Source organism: Pleurodeles waltl, chromosome 5 (genome assembly GCF_031143425.1).
Source record: "Pleurodeles waltl isolate 20211129_DDA chromosome 5, aPleWal1.hap1.20221129, whole genome shotgun sequence".
Taxonomy (NCBI): Eukaryota; Metazoa; Chordata; class Amphibia; order Caudata; family Salamandridae; genus Pleurodeles; species Pleurodeles waltl.
The window spans coordinates 405405785-405420426 of record NC_090444.1 but is presented as its reverse complement, the minus strand read 5'-3'; the positions used below and the strand labels follow the sequence as shown (position 1 = coordinate 405420426).

Below are 14642 nucleotides of genomic sequence, written 5' to 3'. Positions count from 1 at the left end.
CCTAGGACTTAAGGGATACACTTTTTCTACAAAAGCATGCAGAGGATGGCGCTTGTTCTTCCACTTCTTCTTAAAGTGGAAACATCCCCAGACTGCATCTTCTATTTCTATCTTTTAGTCCGGGAGATTCCTTTCCATCTGGGCTAGTCTTAAAGTGGTGGTTGTCAGTGTCTTTGAAGAGCTTTGCTTGTGGTCTTCTAGGAGGTTTATGAGATTCCACATCGGTAACTCTGCCTCCTAGTGAAGGAATATCTTGATTATGGATGTGAGGTCAATCTGCATGGATTCCATGGAAGCCTTCAAAGATTGGGCGAGGGCGTGCAGCATGTCATGTTTTTGCATAATTAGATCTAAGGCTGTGTCACTGTCTGTTTTTGTCTTGATTGGGGAATCCAGGATGGGTGGGTGGGGGCGGGGGGGGGGGGAGGTGGGTGGGGGGAGGGTATGTTTGACCTCTTTTGTGCTAGCTTAGATTCCTTTGCACCCCCTCCCTCCCTTGCTTCCTTAGTGTCATGCATTATGGGATCAGCCATGGTGGTGGTGTTTGTTGCCACTTTGGTGATTTCCGAGTGATAGAGATTCAGGTCCAGTGTGCGAGGGTGGCTGGTTGGAGGGTAAATACACTGACAAGAAATACTTCTAGAATCTGGCAATGGGAGACGACCCAAATGATTCCAGGGTCCAACTGAGTCAAGTGGTGCAAGGCTTCCTATATGTGGATCTATAGAAGAGTATTCGGTTTATGAGACTTTGGTAGGCGAGGAGGGAATGGGTCGTGCCAATTGTCCGCATGTTTGTCTGTCCAGTTACATCACAGATAATTTAGGAGTCTCTAATACTGTTTGGGTGGTACGGTTAGCTTCAAAATTGACAGGACAATCTTAGAATGAGATATATGTCCCAACAGCTGACATCTTTGGATCAGGCATAGGTTTTTGATAATCCCCATGGCGGATGTGAAGGTAGTACCAAAGATGCTGCAGGAGGTGGTTCATAAATTGAGAGATCCACTCACTACAGTAGTGTTGCACTGACAACCATTGTGCAGTCAGGCGGGTTTCCTTCTGAATACCATATGGAGCGAGGTCGACTTGGGATCACAGAGCAATTGAGTTTTCACGCAGGAGTCTTGGAGAGGAATGTTTCCTTAGAGTTACCACACATTTGCTGATCTGGAAATTGCCCGGTACGTTCTCTAGAGCATCTCTAGATGGTATAGAGAGCGGTTTTCGTGGCTGGGCGCTGGAGCGCACAGGCTAGGTGGCCATCTTTCTCGGTGGGTAGCCATATGATCACCCCTGCCTCCTGCTCCCCCCCCCACTTGGTCCACATTCTAAATTGAAAATGAAAACTCACTTTAGAAGCAACCTGCAACCAGGCAAAAATATCTACATTTATACTATGGTATGTTTTTCCGATTGCAAACTGAAGGTCATTTTGGGGTATTCTGCTGGATTTTTTTTTATCTATTACTGGTTGCACTGGAAGTTAGCCGAGAATAAGGTCCATTCTTCAAAAGTCAGATTTTCATTTCTCAGATCATTAATAGCTAATCAAGACACAGCAAACAGTACAATACTTAACATTAGCCTTGTAAATTGATGTAAAGAGGGCTCTCTTGAACATACCAGGGTCAGCAAAGGAAATACAAATATTCTTAGTGTTTAGCATGGTGCACGAGTCAAGAGGTCACAAAACTTAACTTTACAGCTGCATTTTGCACATCACAGGCAATGTTATTTTTTTTTATTTATCTTCCACACGACCCTGTTTTCTATGTGCTGAAGTTGTTTTATGTGTCCTTGTGGAGAACTATGTAGAGGAAATGTATTAAGGGCTAAAATTGTAACTTCATACCTTCTTTATGGTATGTATACTTTAGGTAGCACAATGCAGTCCTAATTAGGAGTCTACATTTTTATCTTAAATAAAAATGACACATTTGACTACCTGGTGGTGCACAGAAATCCTGAACTGTGTATGTGCCCTTGTGAATACTTTGCACAGAAAAGTTCTTGAACTGTTCAAACACCTTTTTAGCAGTAGGTAAGACTTCAGTCAGTTTCTAATGCTGGAAAAAAAGAGCTCATCATGATTCATCATTAGCCTTGAGGTTAGAGTATAATATGGGGGAGGGATGGGGTTTAAACAGAGAGGTGGGAAATGTGAAAAGGATATGGTTGGCAGTAATTTTTGGTTTCTGGTTCCCTTTACCAGCAGCTTACAGTTTTCTTTCCAAATCAGTGTTGAATAAGTATTAGCCATTCCTTGATGTTTCCAAGGCCAACATGGGGCTCATTTCAAAACTTGGGTGTGAGATCAATTGTAGTAATTTGTATAAATCTGACATTGTAGGTCATAAAGCTATATGGTCTGACAGGGAGGGCAGTCTTATGTAGTGAAAAGTTAGACTCACGTAGAATTCTGCAGGACGCTGACAATTATTCCAATCTGAAATGTCACAAACTGATTAACTAGATTGTTTCCAAGAGGGAGGATCAAATCCACCACTGAGGGAGATGTTCAAAATGCCTATGTGCAGGAAGAAATTCCAGCACTTGCTGCAATCGTTTAAGGATGGTGGTATTTTTTCTTTAGCATGATAATCCTAGCATAGCAACTGGAACCTTGATGGTAAAAGAAGCACTTTCACTACAGCTGTTGTGTAAGTATTCCAGCAGAGTAAAAGCTACAGAAAAGTTAAATTAATAGAATAATGGATTGTTACTCATTGCCAGGATGCCCATATGGTAATTCAGGCAATGAGTAAGGACAGAGGAACGCCCTACCGGAGGCTGCATGTAGGTTCAGGTGGATTAGGGATGCTGTTCTGTATTAATCTAAGGTGACTATCCGATGAGCCTGAGATATTTCTACAGTTTCTTCAAGGTCTCTGCCATGGCAGGCACAATATTGTTTGTGTTGGTATTGAGATGGTGCAGCTTAATACTTACCCATCAACAAAAATTATCAACAGATAAATGCATTGCTGAACCATAAGTGGCAACAAACACACCGAACGTGGACTTGACTACTGCATGCAGTACAGGTTTCCGCATATGTTGGTAGCAGAATCTGATAATCCCTCCTGTAGAGTCTTGATTTTGAATAGCACAGGGAAGCACAGTTCTAAATGAATTAACCTGCCTCATTTGGACAATTTATGAAAATGAATGCTGTATGATTGATGAGAATATGACTTGAAGAGCAGAACATGGAAGCGATTATTTTGGGACAGATTAGAGCCTCAAGAAGTAAAAAAAAAAATATATATTGTTTTACATAGAAACCACTCTCTCTGGCAAATGCCTTCTAATACAACAGTTAAAAGAGATAATCGACAAATTGGGATGGCAAAAGCATCTTCAAAAGGGGGTAGCACTGTGTGATAATTTTTCAACTGTGCAATTGTTCATTATTTTAGCCTGGGAAGATAGACTGCCTCTCATGGCAAAAATTGCTATTCCCTCTATGCTCTCCAATAACCTTTCAGGGACTTTCCAGAAAGGAAGACAAAGTCAAAATCAGTGTGACAGAGCAAACTGATGCCTAGGCAGCAAGCTAAATCTGAATCACTGGGAAGGCAGTTCTTGAAGCACAGGGGTGGTGAAAATCCAGGCCTCCAGCAAAAATGATAGAAATGGGGGTAAAAGGCTGTGAGCAAACCTGGGACAGACTCAGACTGGTATCTCTTTATGCATTTGCAGTCATTATAAATTTTAGTCCCCCAGCATAGAAAATAACCATCTGGAACCTGGATTACTGGGGCTTTTTCACCATAGTTATTCTGATACCAGGGTTTTTTTCTACTATTTTAACCAGCTTTCAACAGGTGGTCAATGGGAGGGTGGAGGTGCCGCCAAGTGAACGGAAAATGTAATACCCCACAATTAAGTACTGGTGTTGTAATGTGCTGACCGTCAATATAGTGATGTATAACCCTATTGTAACCTAGTGAAAGGTTGTTCAGAAATGACAAATTTATCCTACTCTCCTGGCTGCAAAAAGACAGTCTTCCACATGTCAAACCTGACTGAATCATGTATTGGTTAAATGGATGCCCATTAGTTAGACAGAAATGCATTCAATTATAAGGATGATATTACTTCAGCCACTGAAAGAAGCAAACTCAGCAACCCATGCAGAAACTCTTTCAGTCATTTACTTGAGGAGATGCTGGGATTCTGAAAGCCTCCAGTATCTTGATACTGTCAACAGTTGACCTTGCTTTCCTTCTATTAATAATATTGTACACAGACCACTTGTGTTAGCTCATCCAGTAACACTCATCAACCTTACCTACTATAATTTTGTTGCAAAACAAATCGATATCCACCAATAGCTCCACATTATGATTGTGGTCTACTCGCCTAGAGGCAACATATTCACTCCAGCACCGCTGTTTTAGAAATTGGGTCTTCTACATCTACTTGCACGACCAATCACAGCTATGTGGAGCACTTACGTTCTTCTACCCTAGTCATCTCTGGGATGGGTTACCAAATACACTAGAGTTATTTTCTGTGATCTTCAGATCAGGTGATTAAATTACAGCAAGGGGAACCCCACTTTCATTTCTGCTACAGTTGATAAACTGAGTGACGTTTAATCAGATAGTAGTAGACGCTGTTAGTTACAGCACTTAGCAATAGGTGAAGTGTGATATGAAGTGTCATACAAAAAACAAGCCGCAATGATAACATTAATGAACATCATAGCTACAAAATCAAACACAGAAAAACAGCACTTTTATGAAAAAAACTAAGTTCCAGAGTTAAACAGGACACAGAAAAAACATTTTAAATTGATTGTATTCTTTAAAGTGGCTATTCATGTTTAACATTAATATACTCTTATCCCTGATATTGTTTCATCTCAGGCATCCCCTCCAACAGTCTTCCAGAAACGTACCTGTTGCAGTCTCCTCCATTTTTATCAGGGGCAGAAGTTTGCCACCACCAGAGATCTCGAATGCCGTTCCATAACAATGGCCAACAGCATTGTCCAAAAAAATCCATTGTTTTCCAAAAATTACTTTTCTATAAAAAAAGAGACATAAAATAAATGAAACAGATCCAGTACATACTGTAGTCTCCTTTGTAGCATTTGGGATTTATTATACGGCGCAAGACCTGGGCTTTCTTAATCAGATCTTGCACTAGTTTTCCACCTACATCGTCCAACACAACCAACTAATGAAAAATCAAAATCACATCTCATCTGTGACACAAATGAATGACATCCCTCAGTACTCCAATTAAACAACAGCATTATTCTCAGAACCCTTCTTCGAGTCATTAGTAGACTTAGGAAGCATCATACAGAAGTAACTTAAGACACATTATCCACAAATTAAATTATCACTATAGAATTGTGCCTCAGTAATCCAGAAGTGGGTGTAAAATCATTTTCTCCTGTGTAATCTCCAAAACTCAAAATGTAGCCTTCTCACCCAGAAGTCGAGCAACAAATTCACTAGATAAGCCAACTATCTCAAATTCAGTGATTTCCATCCTGCCCTTAACTCCTCTGAAATTATTGGACCTCACCATGGTATACACCATCAATATCACCTCACAGAGAAAAGCTACCACAATCTTCACTGTACATCTACTGAAGAAAATTAAACACCGGACACAACCAGCCAAAATCAGCTGCTCGTACACAAGTCCTTACTTGGTTAGTCTTTAGCCTTGCCATGTTAGCTAGATTTGCCTATGGCTCTCTGGTAAAAGGTGAAACAACCCCACTCATAGCTACAAAGAGAAAGGTTGACCCTATCTCACTGAAGCAAAATGAACTACAATAGCTTGCACTCCAGGTCACATACAAGTTTAAAATCTGTTGTCCAACATACAATGCCTAGCACCACCACTGTTCCTGGCAAGCTTCAGGTCATCTACAAGGGACGAGAGGACTAAGGAGCAATGACATTCTTCAACTTAGAACTTCGAAATTTACAACATCTCAGGCACTGAAGCAATATTTTACTGGTGCTGCATTCATCCTGTGAACCTTACTGCCTTTAATCAAGTTTCAACCAGACCTCGTCTCTTTTCGAAAACAGTTTAAAATGCAACAATTTTGACTTAAACTAATGCATTTCCCAATCAATGCATTTGTAAACCTCTTACCTTTCTAACATTTAATGTATGTTACTCAACTATTCATCAAACATAGCCCAGCATATGCTGCATTGTAGACTTCTCTTATATGTAAAGTGCACTATCACTTTTTAGGTACATAATGCTACAAGAAAACAAAGTGCACGAGAAGAAGTGAGCCATAATAAAAACATGAATAGTTTAAGATACTTATGCTAACATTTGTACATTAAAAAGTCGCAAATTCCTGTTTTAGGAATTACAATACCAATGATCAACAGAAAGGAATCAAAAGAGCAATACATTATAATTTTTTGGCTTACTATAGCCAAAGTTCTGTGATATTTATTACATAGTTCGGGAAATTGCTATTTTTAGTATCATAAAACTGGGTCAAAGCAAAACCAGATACTTGAAGCCATAAGAAATCGCAAAACTGAACTATGAAACAACATATTAAAAATAGATTATTAATAGGATTGTTCTCGTGCAGTCCACTATTGTCTTGGACTGGTCCTGGATAAAAAAAAAAGAGGCATGGTCATGTTTAGAACAATACCACCTGTTGACTGACTGTAAAACTAAACTTAAATCAGAGATTTTCTTCATTATAATTTCTTATAAACCAAGAAAAATAAATACACACTTCTTGCCTACAATTCAGGGTCCGGCTTGGATTATCACACCACTGAAGAACTTACCCTTGCCCACCTCTGTCTATCCCTCATCCAAACCAAAAACTAGAAACATGTCAGCTGAGCAATATTTATGTTGTAGTTAGAGACCATCCATGCAACCATCTATGTCACCGCTGAGAACATAGAGATGTGAAGAAGGCTACTTTAGTTATTACTTAGCAGGGGGCTCGTGGACACAGCACTGATTCCCAATTACAATTTTTTTCTGGGGGTGTTTAACATAGATTCAACAATATTTTCAGGCAGTGAGGGCATGCTAGTTCTCCAAATTTTGCAGACAGAAATGTATGGAAGGGTGCCCATAGTGCTTGAAAGTTTGTATCTGAAGAGTCAATTGACATTGTAACCTTCTCCGTGCCCAATCCCATATTTTTCAGAGCCAAGCTCCATGATCCAGGATTCTGTTTGTTCACCACTGGGAAGAACCGCCTGGGTTGCTCAGCACAGTGCCAGAGCAATCTGTAGAACCCTGAGTAAATGTAGAGGTTATATAAATCTATTGGCAGAGTCCTTGTAGCAAATCACAGGATTTCACCGTCCATGATCTTGTTGAGGCTAACCCTCCTTTCCAATACAGGGTCAATTGAAGGCACTGCCATAGTAGGTACATGTTAATCCCTGTATACCCCAAAAACCCTCCAACAGTGCCTTGACTTTTAAGGACACCATTTGCGCAATTGTGTTGGTGTGTACTACCAGTGCAACATCAATTTCAACACGGTTTCTCTGATCGTATCGGAGCTTGTATTATGGTGTGTCAGGCCTCTCTTTGTGTAATTGAATATGACCTAGTTCATTTTCATATCTCATCTGAGCGTCAGGGCCAACTGCAATGGTGTATAGTTCTGACAGTATGCACCTGTTATGGTTGTAGACATTAACCATTTTTCAAAGGTAAAGGTGTGCTTGCCTCCCGTTTCACCTCTCTGTCAGAGACCCAGTGCATCACCGGGGAGTATCTTTATTTCTGGAAAGCCCCCAATCTTGGTTAAGCTGTTCAAATGTGATTACTCCTCCCAGGTCCATCATATCACCAATGTATTTGCAGCCTGCATTCTGCAACACTTGAAACTGATCACCCTTAAGAGCTGGTGAGAACTCAAAATTTGATATAGTCTGTGTGAGTGGGAAGGGAAAGTTGTGAAGCCAGACATGAGACTTTCCACACATGTATTCCTGCCACTTGCTGGTCCATTAAGGACCAGTGTGTTTCCGTCCTTTCACTGGACCATTCAACTATGGGGGGGTCAGCTGTGCTGATGGGTAGTAGTGTGTCCCTTTAGGAATCCCAAGGTCTCCCTCAATGTGGTGTCTGTACAAGAGTTTAAGGAACATCCATGGTTTCTACACGGAGTGTATTTCTCGCTGCAACTTTTTCAATGTGTGCAATGAAGGCTGGAAGGGAAAAGTCTGGAAGATAAATAGGAGTCAGGGGTAGAACTGTTATATGGAGGTCTGCCACACTGCCTGGCCAAGAAAAGTCATGTTTAGGCCATGAGAACAGAGTTTAATGGACCTGCTGGGTTAGTCTCTGGTAACTGGTTTGGCCCCTGAAGTAGTGGCTAATTGGAACCCTAGAAATGTGATACTTTTGGGAGCCCATGGATTGGGAAGCAGTCATGTAACATATGTGACAATGGGAGGCAGTGTGGATAGACTGAGAATATGGGATTTTTGTAGGTTCAACTTAGACCCTAATATAATTCAGAATTCTCGTCCACTGCGGCCTGGAGTGATTTAATCGGTTCGGTCAGAGACAGTAACATATTCTGCATGCAGGCTCATTTTTTTGCAATATTTCAACTGATTATATTCGTTCATGGGCTCTCATTCTCATGCTAGTAGCTCCATGTATAAGACAAACAAAAGAGGGGCAAGAGGGTATCCTTGTCAGGTCTCACATTGAACATGGAATGGCGCATACAGTAATTTGTTGACTCTTATCTGAGTCTTCGGAAAAGTGCTCACATTGTACCCATCTCATGAATCTTTCTCCAAGACTAAAATCTATGACAATCTCCAGAAGTTAATGACAATAAAATAATGGATTTTTGGAGTCGACAGATGGGAGTAAGGGGAGGGTAGTAGATCGATCTACTGTATCCAGAAGATGTAGCAACCTGCTGGTGCTGCCTGATCATTTATGCTCTTAAATAAATCCTAACTGGTCAAGGTTAATCATGTCTGTATGTAGCGGTTAGGTCTGTTTCCAAAGAGGCTAGTGAATTCCTTCGCTCCCACATTGATAGGGGAAATGGTCCTATACGATGCACGTAGAGAGGCTTATTAGCCGGGTTTGGGTATAACTAACTGTGGCGAGAGGAACCAGACAATGACAGAAGGTTTTACAATAGAATAGAGTGTATCTGTTAGAAATGGGGTCTTTGGTTAGCAGACAGGTTAACCCCCCCCCCGGTCCAAGCAAAAACCCTCACTCTAGTCAAGGTAAGTCACACACAATCCAAATTATCCTGTGCCCACCCTCTGGTAGCTTGGCACTGAGCAGTCAGGCTTAACGTGAAGGCAATGTTTAAAGTATTTGTGCAATAAATCATGCAATGACACAGTAGAACACCTCAAAAATACACCACACAGTGTTTAGAAAAATATATGATTATATTTATCTGGTAAGATGCAGGTCAAACCGATCAATATTCAATAAGTATACATAGAAATATCTCTGTAAAAATTAAATAAAGTGTCCTTAGTCTCTAAAAAGCAACAAATGTCTCTTGCAAGCACAAAGTACCTGGTTTGTGTTCAAATTCTCTGCGAGGGACCGCAGAGGAGGAGTTGTGTGGAAAACTGGGAGGTGTGCGTCGATAGTTCCGACGCACACAGACGATGCGTCGTCGAGTTTTCACACAGAGCAGGCTTTGCGCCGATTTCCGGCGCAGAGACTGGGATCCCCTCCGGGTTGCGGGGTTTTCGGATGCCCCGGGAACAATGAGTGGAAATCCTGGGCGCGCAGGACGAAGTCACAGGGGCTTCATCAATCCAGTAGGCGATGCGTGGAAATTTCTGCTGCACGGCAGGTGCTGCGTTGATTCTTCTCAGGAAGTCAGGCTGCGTCGTTCCGGCTCACCTGTGCATCAATCCAGTGGGCTGTGTGCGTCGAATTTTCAGTCGAAACACTCGTGCTGCATTGTTCTCTCCGTCTGGATGCGTCGATCTGGTTCGGCGTGCAGTGATTTTCTTACTGCGATGCGATGCAGGCTGTGCGTCGAGTTTCACCGCACAAGGAGTTCTTTGCAGAAAAGCAGTCAGGTGAGTCCTTTGGGCAACCAGGCAGTTCCTCTTGGCAGGTTGCAGGTTCTGGTTCAGGGTTTCTCCTCCAGTGGTATCTTGTCCAGAAGTGTCCGAGTTGGTAGGGTCAGAGGCCCTGTTTAAATACCCAAATGTGCCTTTGAAGTGGGGGAGACTTCAAAGAGTGGCTTAGAAGTGCACAAGTTCCCCTTTCAGTTCCATCCTGTATGCCAGGGTCCTAGTAGGAGGTGTGGCAGTCCTTTGTGTGAGGGCAGGCTATTGTCCTTTGAGATGCAAGTGCCAGGCCCTCCACCCTCCCAGCCCAGGAAGACCCATTCAATATGCAGATGTGTGCAAGTGTGACTGAGCATCATGTGTTTGGGGTTTGTCTGAGTGGAATGCACAAGGGAGCGGTCAACTAACCCAGCCAGCCGTGGATTGTAAGGCACAGAAGGATTTAAGTGCAGAGAAATGCTCACTTTCTAAAAGTGGCATTTCTAAAATAGCAATATTAAATCCAACTTCACCAGTCAGCAGGAGTTTGTATTACCATTCTGGCCATACTAAATATGACCTTGTTACTCCTTTCAGATCAAACCGTATATGAAGGTAGCCATAATGTTAGCCTATGAAAGGAGCAAGTCTCACAGTAGTGTAAAAACGTATTTAGAAGTTTTACACTACCACGACATATAACTGCACAGGTACATGCCCCACCTTTTATCTACATAGCACCCTGCCCTATGGGTTACCTAGGGCCTACCTTAGGGGTTTTTAAATGCCAAGTCGAAGTGGCAGTTTAACTGCACACACAGGCCTTGCAATGGCAGGCCTGAGGCATGGTTAAGAGGCTACTTATGTGGGTGGCACAATCAGTGCTGCCGGCCTACTGGTAGCATTTAATCTACAGGCCCTGGGCAGAGGTAGTGCACTTTACTGGGGTCTTACAAGTAGATTAAATAAGCCAATTGGGTATGAACCAATGTCACCATGTTTTAAGGGAGAGAGCATATGCACTTTAGCACTGAATATCAGTGGTAAAGTGTGCAGAGTCCTAAAACCAGCAAAAAACAGGGTTAAAAAAGTGGAGGGAGGCAGGTAAAAAATTAGGGGTGACCCCTCTAAGGCTGTCAGGTCTAACAGTATCCATCCGGTCCGAGGGCCTTACGAAGTTTAAGTTGTGTAATAGCTGATATCACTTCTATTTTTATGGGTTCATCCAGGGCCCCTGGTTGTTGAGGTGTCACTTGGAGAGTTCAGTCTGGGAAAGTTAAGTGACAAAGCAATGCTGTGCAAGGTCTTCTGCGTTGTGAAGCTTCTCATAGAAATCTCAAAATTCTGCTACAATGCGTTCTCTTCACGTTAGTTTCCCTCCTCCCTTTTCTGTAATGTGTTTTTAATCTTTCTATTCACTTTTGTCCAGAATGTTTTGCCAGCATTTTACCAGGTTTGTTACCACTTATATAACACGTTTTAATTGAAGTAACGCATATTCTGCCCCACCTTGATCAAGAAGGTGCACCTTAGCCCTGGCTGCTGTTAATGATAGTCAGGGTTAGGGACTACCTGTGAATTTATGTACCTGTTCTAGCTCTGTGACTGCCAGCTCTGCTTCCGCTCTTTTCTCTTTCCAGGTCTTACTCTTGACAGCTGCTATGGCGATCAGATGAATTCTGATCACTAAGTGTTTCTCAGAATGTGGGTAAACTCCCTTTGAGCATTTTACTTTAAATAAGTTTTGATGGTAATATACATGGCTATTTTATGGTCCTGATTATACAGTCTTGTAGTCTTCAAAGGCCTGGGCGCTTTGTGTGGTTCGGAGGGAGGTGCAGTTCTACAGATAGGTCCAAGAGCATCATCAGGTATATTTCTGCATCTATCTTTCCCTCCATCAAAACTAGGGAGCCCAAAAAGTGGTTGAGACGTACATATTCTTTTAATGATATGTTAAGTAATGTGTAGTCTGTGTGAATAGAGGAAAGCATTCTCTGAATTTCCCTCATTTTCACCCCTTCCACCCATCGCAGCCCTTCCTTGCTCTGCTTGTTCAAATCTTTGTCCTGATCTGTCTCAGTAGCTGTCCATAACAATATTAAAGTCCCTCTCCAATCAATATCTTGCTGTCAGGTTTTTGGAGGACATCCATGACTGCTTGTTTTAACAAGCTTTTTTGCCTTGTGTTTGCGGCATACAGGCTTGCCACTGTTACACTTTCACCGACTATTACAAGTCTAAGCGGTGTGTGCAAAAATGAGAGAAATGCAGTTATCTGTTATATTTGGTGAAATGTGTTGACAAAGGTTTGTTGTTTAAAGTGTATTATTCACATTATTGAGGCACTACTAATGCTGAATTTATACGTTTGCATATTACATGTGTATTATTGAAAACATATTAAACGTACTGGTATAATTGTGTGTGTTAACATGAGGAAGCCTCTTAAAGCTTGTAATTTGTGATCGTGTCAGCAACGCGGATTCATTTTTTAATGTGAAATTTCTTGCATATTGATTTTTTGATAGAGCATTGTTAAACAAGTAACTTACCTTCAATAACGCCTTATCTTATCTGGTAGAGCCACAGACTAGTCGCAGATTCCTTATCTTAGAATTCTCCCCCAGGCATCCGACTAGATCCGGAAACTTTTCTTCAGCAGCACCTCTACGCGATGATAGAGTGCGTTGTGTGACTCTGTAGCGATGACGTACCTGGGTACGAAGTCAACAGAGTCCATATAGCCCCTCCCCCGACGCGTGTGATGTCAGTGTCTTCTGTGACTAGAATTGCACAACAACGCAGAGCCACGTAGAAACTGGCAATAGAACAATGTATACACCGAAAAGGGTGGACATAATCATGATGTAACAATCACCAAAATGAAACAACACAACAAAAGAATGCCCCTAAGCGAGACTGCAGCAAGAGAACCCAGTTTGCAAAGTAGGGAGGATGGGTGGGTCTCCACCAGATCAGGCATTACCGAAGCAGATGGTGGGGGAACTCCTGTTCTGATAAACTGGCAGATACTGTGCGATACAGTAAGAACAGAAACAATGCAGAGAGACACCCTTTGAGGAAAGTCTAAGCACAAAAACTGTATAAACAACAAACGAAAGAAATCCATCAAAGAAGAACTGTAGGAAGCTGGCCTGGTGTGTGGTTGGTACCTAAGGTACCTACACCTTATACCAGGTCCAGGTATCCCCTATTAGTGTAGTGTAGACAGTGTCTAGAAGCAGCTGTGGAAGAGCAGCCAAGGTTTATCTAGGGGACATGCAAAGCTCATGCAATACCACTGTAGTCACACAACACTTACACACATTAAAGAAAACACTCAGTTGTTCCAAAATAAAGGTACTTTATTTTTGGAACACAATACCACAAAATACTAGGAGGGCAACACTCCAATAGGAGGTAATTAATACACTAAATATATATATTAGCAATCAGAAATAGGCGTAGAAAAGGTTAGAAAACAGTGCAAATAGCAATAACCAATAGTGTCCGGGGGGTGGGGGTGGGGGTGGAGGGGGGGGCACAAACCATACACTAAAAAAAATAAAAAATAAATACAATTCAATGCAAAGAAGGTGCCCCCACCTAAGTAAGTAAAATGTGTAGAGGGGGGCTGGGAGTACTAGAAAACCACAGAGGCAAGTAACAGTACCCCCCCAGCGACCAGGAATGCAGGAGTAAATCACTGGCTTTTTCGCAAAACACCCAAAAGGAGTAAAAGAAGAAAAAGAGACACCCAGACAAGACTGCAAGAAAACCAGCGGTGGATTACCGAAGAAAGACCACCTGTAAAGAGAGGGGACCAAGTTCAAGAGTCACAGTGGAGTCCAGGAGGAGTAGGAGCTACTACCCACCCAGCTGTACTTGCAGGAGTTGGTCGACCGTGATGAAGAACAGGTCAGCACTGCAACCCTGGAGCCAGATAAGAGTTACTGATGGATGCAGAAGATCTCCCACGCTGGAGTGAAGATTGCAGATGGGCATTAGTGCAGGAATTCCACCAACAAGCCTTGGGTTAGTGGAAATGTGGTGCTGCCAGGGACTAGCAAGCCGCAGGGGGAGGTGTCCCACAGGACAGGGAAACAGGAGTTGCAGAAGAAGCCCACGCAGCACTACAAAAGAGGACCCCACACCGCTGGAGAATCACACAGGAGGCTATGCTTATGATGAGGGGAGATCCACGCAGCCGGTCATCGCTTGCTGTAGGTGCTTGGGGTTGCAGGGGACCGACTCCTTCACTCCAAGGGAGATTCCTTCTTCTTGTGCAGAGACTGGAGAGTTGCAGTCTTCTGAAGATGCACGGCGAGGGAAATGTTGCAAAGCTGGCAGGAGCCCTGGAAACAATGTTGCAAAAGAGTCCTTTCTCCTTGGAGGCAGCTTGTCGGGTTCCAGTTGCAGTTCCAGAGGCAGAAGTCGAAGAAGAGGTTGCAGAGGAGTCCTGCTGGAATCTTGCAAGCCAAATCTGAGGACCCATCCAAGAGAGAGACCTTAAATAGCTCTATAAGGGAGGACTGGTTACCTAACCAGCTAAGTACCTATTAGGCGGGGGCTCCTACATCACCTGCCTGGCATGGCC

The 14642-nt window shown here is 42.6% G+C and overlaps 1 protein-coding gene across 1 annotated transcript in view; it reads right to left on the bottom strand.

The window, feature by feature from the left end:
• TRMT6 (tRNA methyltransferase 6 non-catalytic subunit) overlaps positions 1–14642 on the bottom strand; it is a 116179-nt gene that overhangs the window by 88756 nt on the left and 12781 nt on the right. Inside the window, exon 2 of the mRNA XM_069234157.1 lies at positions 4912–5039. Within this exon, the coding sequence (XP_069090258.1) occupies positions 4912–5039 (128 nt within the window). The remainder of the gene's footprint in view (positions 1–4911; positions 5040–14642) is intronic.